Source organism: Cicer arietinum, chromosome 4, assembly GCF_000331145.2.
Source record: "Cicer arietinum cultivar CDC Frontier isolate Library 1 chromosome 4, Cicar.CDCFrontier_v2.0, whole genome shotgun sequence".
Lineage (NCBI taxonomy): Eukaryota > Viridiplantae > Streptophyta > Magnoliopsida > Fabales > Fabaceae > Cicer > Cicer arietinum.
Window position 1 is genome coordinate 16080664 of NC_021163.2, and position 11760 is coordinate 16092423.

General features: G+C 26.7%; 1 protein-coding gene across 2 annotated transcripts; it reads left to right on the plus strand.

The window, feature by feature from the left end:
- Window positions 1-3128: 3128 nt before the first annotated feature.
- On the plus strand, window positions 3129-5220 carry LOC101498397 (uncharacterized). 2 transcript variants are annotated; one of them, XM_004497034.4, is made up of 4 exons: window positions 3129-3308; window positions 3957-4080; window positions 4181-4247; window positions 4437-5220. In XM_004497034.4, exons 2-4 carry the CDS (start codon window positions 3977-3979, stop codon window positions 4752-4754), a joined length of 489 nt encoding a protein of 162 aa, XP_004497091.1. In that variant the 5' UTR covers window positions 3129-3308; window positions 3957-3976; the 3' UTR covers window positions 4755-5220. The 2 variants fall into 2 exon arrangements, with proteins under 2 accessions (XP_004497091.1, XP_004497090.1); XM_004497033.4 differs by having other exon boundaries at window positions 3130-3308; window positions 3930-4080.
- Window positions 5221-11760: the final 6540 nt, after the last annotated feature.

Sequence of the window (11760 nt, forward strand, 5' to 3'; positions counted from 1 at the left end):
GGTTTAAACGATGTTTGTTTCATATTTTTTTTTAAATTATTTTGTTAGAAAAATTATCTTTTGTTTAATATATATAGATATTTACATTGATATTGGTATCTAGAGAGCATCATGTGGTATGAAAAGAGCATTTGAATATTTTAATATGAATAAGACTTTTATATAGGCTTACAGGTCAGGCCAGACTTTTAAAAAGGTCAGGTCATGCCGGAAAAAAAAGTCTATGATAGGCCGTAGACCAGACTTACGTCTAAAAAATTAATCGTAGGCCAGACTTACGCCTAAAAATTAATCGTAGGTCAGACTCAGGCCTTTCAAAGCCTGGTCTGGCCTATTCATATCCCTACTAATCAAAATGACAAAAATGACTAACGGAACTAGAGATAACAATTAGATCAAGACCCAATGGGTACTCGTAAAAAAAAAAACTCACAATGAGTAAAGTAAAAACTCCCCTAATGTGTATAGACATAAGGACGGGTAATTACCCACAAAATTAAGCGAGTATGAGTACGAATACTATAATACTCGCATCCAATACCTATTATTATCATTAGATTACTACAATATTTATAATTGAAAAATAAACGTTTGCAAACTTTTTAAAAATTTGATTATGATGAATAAGTAAATATTTGTGACTTTGTAACTAATAGTTATGTCTTATTAATCGTGACTTTATAATTATATTTGCAACTTCCTATGAATTATTTTTAAAGATATCGAATAATGTTGTTGTAGGACTTACAACTTCATAAAGTATTATTATGGATACTTGAATGTGTATTATAACGAATGAAATGTTTTGAGTTATAAAATATTTTGGTTTATAATATTTTATGATTGGATTTAAGATATTTGGATAATTTTTAAATTTAATCACAACAATATTATTTATTTATCGATTTTTTTTAGTTAAAACGTAATTAATGGGTATGAGTACGAGCACTTAAGTATCAAGAAAGTAAATATACGGACATTAAAGTTGATATCCAAAAAGATACGGACACATATATGAGTATTTTATAAACCGCGGATATAAAGACGAATACTATAGTATCCTACCCAAATCCTTTTTCTAAACAAAACCATAGTTAAGGAACCGATCTATAACAAAACTTAATTAAAGGGACAAAATCAAACTTAATAAGAAAAAAGATAACAACCAAAAGAAATATTTAATCAAACAACGCTATATCCGTCTCAATAGATAGTTGATTAAATCACATGAATTAATAAAATTAATTATAGTACTAAATTTATTAATAATTATTAATATTTTTATATATTTATCTTTCAAAATAATTAGTTAATATTTTTATAATATTTATTGTTGTTTATAAAAATAATATAAATTAATTATAATTATATTAATAAATAAATAATTAATGAAATTAAAATTAAATAAAAATCTATAAAAAAATTCCTTAAGATATAGTGTTATATATCGGGAGATGAAACAAACTAAAATTAGAAAATAAATCAATTAAAAATAAAAATTTAAGTGAATTGATTTGTTGTTTCTAAGGATGACAATGGATAGGGTTTGGGTAGAGTACTATAGTACTCGTCCTCGTATCCGTAATTTAAAAAAATAACCATACCCGTGGACGAAACCTCTTGGGTATCAATTTTAATGTCTGTACTCTCTGGTACTAAGTGCCCGTACCCATACCCATTACCCACACTTTAATTAAAATAGATCGATAAATAAATGATATTGTTGTGATTAAATTTAAAAATTATTCAAATATTTTAAATTCAATCATAAAGTATTATAAACTAAAATATTTTCTAACTCAATAATTTAAAATGAACACTCATTGCAAACACATTTAAATATCCATAATAATACTTTATGAAGTTGCAAGTCTTACGACAATATTATTCTAAATCTGTAAAAATAATTGATAAGAAGTTGCAAGTATAATTATAAAGTCAGGATTAATTCGACATAACTTTTAATTATAAAGTCACAATTATTTACATATTCATGATAATCAAATTATTAAAAAGTTTGCAAACGTTTATCTTTCAATTATAAATATTATAGTGGTTCAATGATATTAATATATGTTAAAACGTAAACGAAATTAATTAATTACACCAACCACTAATATAATAAATAAATAATATATTTATTAAGTGCGGGGCAAGGCGGGGTTGGTACTATAGTACCCGTATCCATACTTGCTTAATTTTGCGGGTAATTATTCATTCCAATATCTATATCCATTATACTGATTTTTACCCTACTCATTATAAATTTTTTTTGCAGATACCCGTTGGATATAAGTCTAATTGTGATCCATGATTCTTTCCAAATTATTCAAGAATGGTAGGACCAGCCGGCCCTCGTCACATTTTTCACCTTGCCGACCTTTTTATTATTCCAAATCCCGCTAGGTCGCCAAGTGTATGTATGCTATTAAGCATTCTTTTATCACAAATTATACAATACATAAAAAGGAATTTGAATCATTATAAATATTTTATTAAATAATATTTTTAATATATCTATGTTGAATATTATTCTAGTATCTATTAAAATTAATTAAATTAATTTTTTTATGTTTATTTATTTAATGTTAATTTTAATAATTAAATAAATTATTTTATTAATTAAAATTTTAGTTAAAATCATAAAAATATATAATTTTAAAATAGAGTCAAAATAAAACTTATAATTTAACAATATTGAATATAAAATAATTAAATTTATTCATAAATAATATATTATTTAATTATTATCATTTTAATTTAACAATACAAAATATGTTACTTTTTAAATATACCTTAAAAATTCATTTTTTTTATAAGATAAAATGAAACATTGTTAGTTAGAAAAATTAATCGCAATAATCTTTAATTCCCAAATACGATAATAATGAAAAATTGATCGTATAATCTTTAATTCACAAATCATCAGTCACGTTAAGCCACGTGACTTCAGACTTTACTTACTGTGCGAGAACGATGGAGAATGGATTCTCGTGGGTGCGAAAATCGATGTGATATTTCGCGGGAGGCACCGCCCGCATGAATTAACCATACAATACTAAAATATCTTCTTCTCAAATATTAAATTAAAAAATAATAATCTATAAATAAACACATAAATATAAAGGAACAAGGAGTATATGGTTGGAAGCTTGCAGTTCCACCTGCACCCCTTTCATTTCATCTATCCCCACAAACCCAACCTCTTTACTATTCTGTTTCTCTCTTAACTTGCTTCTTTCCGTTCAATTTTTTTTGTTCAGAACATCTGTACAGTAGATTAATTAAACACAAATCTCACATCACAGGTACTACTCCTACTACCTCCTTTCTTCTGTTTAGATCTATCATTTCATTCTTCAATTCCTCAACCGTTTTCCAGTTTTTTTTTCTATTTCAAAACAATTTTTGGCATATTCAATTGTAACATCAAAACTTAAAATTAATACTCATCTTTTTCAGATCCGCCTCACCGAAACTCAATTTAGATATCGTGATCCGTTCTTCCTAATGAAATTTCAGTTTTCATTTACACAGTAATTTTGTTTTATTTGTTATTTTCACGGTATAATTTGTTTTTATTTTATATTTAATAATTTTATAGTTTTTTAAACAGAAGATCTGTTGTTAATTAAGGTGTTTGTAATTAACAAAATAATAATAATAATTAAGGTGATGAAAGTTGGACGGTTGAGAAATAATAAACGTGATTATAATTTATTTTCGTTAAGTTTGAATTTGACCAGATCTCAACCTAGTGCTGTTACATCATTCAAGCACGTTTCCGATCTTTCAGAAAATAATAGTACTTAAATAGATTGAAACGCGAGATTTCTTTCTTCATTTTTCGCTATCGATTTTTTGTTTCCAAATATAAAAGATCTCGTTCTGAATTTTGGTTTTGCCTATATGTGTGTTTGGATATTCAGATTTTAATTGAAATTTATTTCTCGAAGAAAAAATTCGGAGGAAGAAGATGAACGGCAGAGACTCGGTGGTTTGCCCTAAGCCCCGCCGCCTCGGTCTCCTCAATTTCGCCGTCAACGACCATCCCGGCAGAGCCTTCCGGTGGCATCTCAGGTAAATTTTCTCTCTATTTTTCTTCTTTTCTCTTTTAATTTTGTTGTGATTCATGTTCTTTAAATTAAACTTTTGCATACTTCGTTTTTTCCATCTGCAGCTGCCAGGTTGAACCGTGTGATTCAAACTCATCGGACTCAAATCCGTTAGATACAATTCTCACCAAGGTAAATAATCACACCTCTATTTTTTTAAGTTGGTTGTTAATGTGTTATATAGGTTATGTGATTATAGGTTGAAATTCGAATCATTGATTGATTATTGTTGAAACATGTGTTATTGTGTTGTGTGTACCTTTAGTTGAATTGTTAAGTATTGTTCCTTTAGTTGAATTTTGTTGTTGTTTGATTTTGCAGGAGATTGATTATGATATGGAACAATCCTGTCCACTGGTATCCTCGTCGCCCCCATTTTTCAGCGGGTCACCGCCGAGTAGAGTAGCTAACCCACTAATTCAGGATGCTCGATTTGGGGATGAGAATTTCTCTCCTCTCTCACCATCATCATGGGTGGTTGTTCCTGCCCCAACCGGTCTGCCACCTTCTCCCTCATCCTCTTCAAGGAAGGGAGGATGTGTTCGGGCCAATTTTGGTAACAAACCTTCTGTTAGAATTGAAGGTTTCGATTGTCTTGACAGGGACAGGCGTAATTGCAGCATCCCTGCTCTGGCTTAGAAGAACAACAACAACATAATACACATGTCTTTTGACACTAGAATTTCATTTTACCACAGATACATAACACCAACGCGTAAGAGCCACGGAAAAGGAATTTTTGGAGGAACGGTTCTGAAGAGGAAAAGAAAGTAAAATTTTATCTTGCTACTTGTTTGTACATATGTTCAGTTAATCGGTGAAAGTAAGTCTGTAAATGTCAATAGTGTATCTTTTGCTCATAGATACGGTATATAGTTTACTAAGTAATGTTTGATGATTGAGGGTTAATTGGGGTTACATGCCCCCTTTACTTTACTTGTAGTAGTGTGTTAAAAATCATTCTCTGTTTGTAAGTAGAAAAGTGAGAATGGGATATTTCATTTCGATTTTTCCTTTAATGGTTTCTGAATTGTAACTAGAAAAAATGTACAAAGAAATGGTTTGTTTGAGAATTTTCAATTATCAAGCTTATATTTAGTGGACAGTATGTTTCGTGCGTAAAAAGAAAGAATGATCCTCGTTAATTATTCATAAATTGATTGTCTTACTAAGACGATGGTGAGGTTGATGCTTTGGTTAATCTCCTTTATTATGTGGGCCTTTGTGGGTTTTAGCTTACGCTTTACGCAAAGTTTACGCATTATGGAGTGATGAGGCCTATGGAAATGGGGGATCGAGTACTGTAGCTTTAAACCCAGCTTTATTTTCATCTTAACATACACTTCAAGGCTACATTCCTACAATAAATACAGTTTTTTGGTCCTTCGTATTTAGATACTTTCAGTTGAGAGTGGTTTTTAACAATTATATTCTATTTTTTATTCTGTAACAAGTATTTAGAAGACATCTCATAATATTGCTTTTATTTTAGGAGTAATGATACATCTTAAATTTTGGAAAACTCATTGACTAAGTGATAAGTAAAGGTAGAAATTAGACTGATAGTGGTCTATCATACAACAAACTCAAGTTTATACTAAACTAAATTTTTTATATCGATCTAATTAATTAAATATAAATAAAAAATTTATTATTATTATTATTATATTTTATTTTGGGCTATATCATAAATTTGTTAATATTTTTTGTAATTCAAATAATTTTTATATTAATACTTTGTTATATCAAAAAATAAAAATGAAATATAAAATAATATAATGTTATATGCCTTAATAAATTTTATTAAATATTAAAATAAAATTTACATGACAAGAACGATATTTTTGAAAATTCAATAACTTTTTTATTAAAAAAAAAAAAGTTACTTTCCGATCTTAAATACAATATTTCTATTTTATATTTAAGATTGGATAGATCGAGCAGATGAAATTAACTTCTTTGTTTAAACTTTTAACAAACATCCAAGTTGTTCTCGTATAGTCAGTCATGTTGGGTTTTCCATCTGCTGGAAAGTGTTCAACATTGTTAAAGGCCATAGGTTTATTCCACCGTACCATCGTTTTCTCAATTTTAAGCCATTTGTATTTTGGGTCCACTTCTAGTGTTTTAAGATTTTTGATTTGCTTTTTATCCAAATAAAATAAAATTGATTTGCTACCGTATATCCATCTATCTTTATAAACCGGAGTATTTTAAGGAGGTATAATTGAGAACTCATAATTTCTATGACACCTTAAAAAAGAAAAATGTGTCGATACGTTTAACTTTTTAACTAATAATTATAAGTATTTATTTTTCTCTACATCAACTTTTATATCCTATATATTAAATAGATTAAATTATTTATACTGTTACATTTATTTTTTGAGTTTAATCTCTTCAAATTTAATAAATTTATACCTAAGTTTATAATTCATTATCTTTACCACTGTGTTTATTTGAGTTGATTTATAGATGAGATTAATCAAAGCGAGAGAGTTATGCAAAAAAATGTAATATTTCTCTTGCTTGGAAGAACAAAGAAATAGATATGAGAGAAAACATATAGGTGGGTTCCATGTCTTTTTACTTTGTGTTTCTGCTCACTTATGATAAGAAATGCAACAATAGCCATCACTTTCTTTCTTTTTCTACATATATTTTTCAAATCTCAACGCATGCAATTAATTTTAATTCAATGTAATGTAATTTTGTTTTTCTTATGAATGTACATTGACAAACACAATAAAAATAAATAAATTATAAAATTAAACTAAATTATTCAATTAATCTAATTAAAGTTGATTAATAATTTACAATTACATTAAATTTCAAATTTAATGTTAGAACTTCAATTAACAACTCATCACCAATCAATAGGATAATTGTCTTTTTTTTTTATAAAAAAAATTCAATTTTTTATTTATTCTTTTGTACCAATCAATACCACAAATTTACTCTATTTCTCACATCTTTCTCTCTTCTGATACTCTTTCTCATTAATTTATCTCTTTTCAATTTCTTCCTACAACCAAACATACTCTTAAGTGAAATCGCTACATCAACAAAAAAAACTATTCTCCTCCATCGTTCTTCCAATACAGTGAGAAGAACTTTCAATCACCGTTCTACAACTATGATAAGAATTTTTTTTTTATGTCTCACTCTCAATTTATCCATATTTGTGTTGTCGTCTTGCGCCATTATTTTCAGATTCGTCTTTGATTCTTATTGAATTTTTTGTCTTTGATTTTTAATGAAGATCAACAGAGGCATACAATGAATAACGACATAGAAAATAAACTTGGTTATTAAATATTAATTATTTTAAAATAGAATAAAAATGCAAAACTTATAAATTTGATGATGTTAAATTTAAAATAAAATTAAACTTACTTATAGATGACATGTCATTAGATCATTAGTGATTTAATTTAATAATATTAAAATATATTAATTTCTAATTGTACAGTAAAAGTCCCCTTAGAAATAATTAAATATACTTAATAGTGTATGTTATTAAAATATTTATATAAAAAAAATGAGTGTATGATTTAACAATTTTCACGTACATTTTTTAATATTTACCAACTCATTTTTAGAAGAAATATACTAACAAATTATAATTAAAAAAAATATTGAGGCTAAATAGAACCTGGTCATTTAACTTAATTTTAATTAATGTTTTAGTCATTTATCTTTTTTTTTAATTTTTTTTATTTTGTCATTTATTTTAATTTTAAGTGACAATTTAATCTTTTATGCTATCATTTTTTTACAAAAATAAAAAAATTCATCAAAGTTTTCAAACAAAACTCATAAAATTAATTATCATCTTTAATATAATGTAAATTTCATCAAATTTATAAATTAAATCTTTAAATGAACTCATATTTTCATTCTTTATTTGATGAATTTGAATATTTAAGTTATGCATTTGATTGATGAAATTTGCTTTATATTGAATATGATAAATAATTTTATAGATTTTGTTTGAAAATTCTGATGAATTTTTGTAAAAAAAAGGATAACATTGTTGATATTTTAAAACATAAAAGATTAAATTGTTACTTAAAATTAAAATAAAAGACAAAATCAAAAGAAACAAAAATAAAGACTAAAACGTTAACTGAAATTAAATTAAAGAACTGCGATATTAGTTAGCCAAATATTATATAGATACAAAGATACATGGTACTAAAATACTTCATCATTAAAAAAAATTATATCTGCTCGTTTTATTGTACCAAATGTAATGTTTCATGTCTTTAGAAAAGTGTAATGTTTTATGGCATGTGTAGAGTATGAAGACATTGGTAGGCCTATTTTCTTTTTCACACAAATAATATTAAAAAATTTAGATCTCATATTATTATTGATGCAATAAAAAAAATCAGTTTTGTTGTTATAATTAAGATTTTAGTTTAATTATTTTTAATTATTTTATGTAATATTTATGTATATTGTTAACTTATTTTTAAAATTCTTAATATTATATTTGATTCAACTGTTTTCATTTTAGTCAAAATGAAGCTTATTTTTTGAAAAAAGATATTGTAATCCGTTGAAATAAAAAAGATTTCCTTTAAAATTTAACACACAAAAATTGTTTAATGTATGTTTAGTTTTTACTCAATATTCAAACTTGAATTAGGATTTTTTTTATTTCATTTTTACACGCATCTCTATTGTTAAACTTGTTTTTTTAAAAAGATCTTACTTTTGAGTACAAAAACATAAATTATTTTTATTTAATTCATTTTTAATTCAAAATAATTATAAAAGTAATAAATTATATATTATGAAAGTATATATAAAATTGATTTTATATTATTTGGATATATTTTCAAAATATGTCCACCATACGCAAGGCAAAATAATATACACCCCGTGGTTATCCATATTGTCGTGACCTAAACTTTCGAGCGTTTCTCAAATTTAATGCGATTACCACCAAAATTTATTTTAAAATAGAAAAAATATTGAGAAAACATTAAAAAAAAGAAAGTGGTATTTGAAATAAAATTTTGAATTTGGGGGTCGATTATGCGTAGGAAAGATTTTAGCTCCCTACAACATCCGTTAAAATAGATTACATATAATTAATTGTGTAAAATTAATATTTACTTAAATATATTTATTTCTCTTTATTATTAAGTATGAATATCAATTGTTTTTTATTGTGATTTTAAAATATATGTATGCTTAAGTAAGAGAAGAAAAAAAAAGGAAATTTTTATTAATGTGCTTGATAAGAGTGCATTTTGGTTCTACATATCTCTCAGTGAGATGGAGAAATCAAAGTTACGTAGTTCTTGATATATAATGCGGATATGTTGATTTCTTTTAAAGAAATTGTGTTTTGTTGTTGAAAAAAAAAAGTTTTTTGACGGGAAAAAAAAAGATAGAGTTTGTTTTATTTGAATAATTATTAAAAAAAAAAATTTTAAGACTATCAAGTTATACAACTCGTGTCGAAAAAACTCAAGGAGTAAAAAGATGTCTCATTCAGTTAATCCGTTAAAGAATATTTTATTTTATTATTTTCAGTTTTAAAATTGAGTTTTAAACTTACCAAGTAGTACAACTTGTGTCTTAACAACTTAAAGATTAAAAAGATGTCACATCTAATTAATCTAATATTTACTTATTGTGAATCTTTTTTTTTATTTTTAAAGTAAACAAACACATAGAGAGAAATGAGTTTCATTGTTAAGATAAAGAGAGTGAGAGAACAAACACACAAAAGACGACCACGAAAAGGGAGTTTCCCGCGGTGGTGGTTCGTTAAGGGTCGAAGTTATGGTGGTGCCTGAGTGTACACTCTAGCGGTAGCAGTCGTGGTGGTGGTTTGCGAAGGTCGATTTGATGATGGTTTCCTAAGAGATTTGCAAAAGATGATGAAAGTGGTGATGTGTGGCTCATGCTCTCTCAAACTATCTACATTTTTATTCAGGTATTTTTTATTTGATTTTTGTTGGTTGTGTTATTAAAAGTAGTTCGAATTTGTTTATGGTTATCAATTGATTTGATGAAGAAGATTGTGGTTTTCTTTGTTGATTTTAGAAACAAAGAAGAACTATTTTTCCTTTATTATCATTTTTTAGGAAAATAAAACTCTCTCCCTTGATTTAATTTTTTATTCTCAATTTATAGGCTACAAGGATGCAAGTGAATATGAGACTTCTAATTTTTTATGGAGTACAAAGTTAGTAAAGATGAGACTTCTACTTTTTGATGGAGTGCAAAGTTGGTGAAGATGAGACTTCTACTTTTTGATGAAGTGCAAAGTTGGTGAAGATTCAAAATGAGAAAAACATGGAGGTTTAAAATGTGGAGGAGGGAGACTTGTACTATTTCTTACAAAAATATTATTTTTATTTGTTTGTTAGTTATTGTTACATTTTATTTATTTTTCATATTTTTATGATGTAAATTGGATACTTAATTAAAACATCAATGAAAATAATATTTTTTTTAATAATATTTTTACGAGTTTGATTTTGTTTTTTTTTTAATATTTTTGTGTACATTAAAATGTGGTCGTAAATATATAAAATTAAACATATTATTATGACTTATTATTATTTGGAATTTTTTAATTGGCCGGACAAAATTGGAGTACGACATCTACCCCTATTTAATTATATTTTACTAGAAAATAATATGAATAACAATGTTTTTCATATTATCATTGTAAAAGATAAGTAAATATAAGGATCCAAATTTTGTCCGTCAAATTGGGAATGTGAAAGTTGTAAAATGAGAAAACAAATACAATGTAGGAACAAGAAAATTAAAAACTATGACAATAACGCAAAGGCGAGTATAATGTGAAGACTAATAAATTGCTAATGTGAAAGCAGACTGGTCACCGAATTATGATTGGAAATTATTGTCTTCAAATTTATTGTTGGTGCGCATATCAATAGGAATGAAAATGATTGTCTTCGAGTTGGTTACTAATGTGTAGATTAACATAATTGAAAATAATTGTCTTCGGGATGGTTACTGATGTGTAGAATAACAAAAATGCAAATTATCGTCTCCAGATTGGTTACCTCTGTGTAGATCGACAAAAGTGTAAATGATCGTCTCGAGATTAGTTACCGATGTGTAGATCAACAAAAATATAGATGATGTCTTCAAATTGGTTACCGATGTATAGATCGATAAGAAGGTAAATGATCGTCTTCGAATTGATTACTGATGCGTAGATCGACAAAAATGTAAATGATCATATTTAGATTGGTTATTGATATATAGATTAACTAGAAGGTAAATGATCATCTTCAGATTGATTACCAATGTGTAGATCAACAAGAATAAAAATGATCTTATTCGAATTGGTTACCGATGTGTAGATCGACGATAAGGTAAATGATCGTCTTTGGATTGTTTACCGATGCGTATATCAACAAAAACGTAAATGATTGTTACCTATTAGGTAGTGAGATTTGGATGCCAATAGATATTGGAGTTTTTGGTTTGTTGGTGAATCATATACTTTTGTAGTGCCGATGGATAGTGAAAATTGAGTTGTGATGCCAATAAAAATTGGGTTTTGGAGTGCCAATGGTCATTGGGCTTTTGGATGCATATGGATATTGGGCTTATAGGGTATTTTGTAGATCCTCGGTATTGG

Coding starts and splice junctions, on each gene's coding strand:
- LOC101498397 (XM_004497034.4), top strand. CDS start 3,977: ATGAACGGCAGAGACTCGGTGGTTTGCCCTAAGCCCCGCCGCCTCGGT. Junction 4,081..4,180: donor GCCTTCCGGTGGCATCTCAG/GTAAATTTTCTC, acceptor TTCCATCTGCAG/CTGCCAGGTTGAACCGTGTG. Junction 4,248..4,436: donor TAGATACAATTCTCACCAAG/GTAAATAATCAC, acceptor TTGATTTTGCAG/GAGATTGATTATGATATGGA.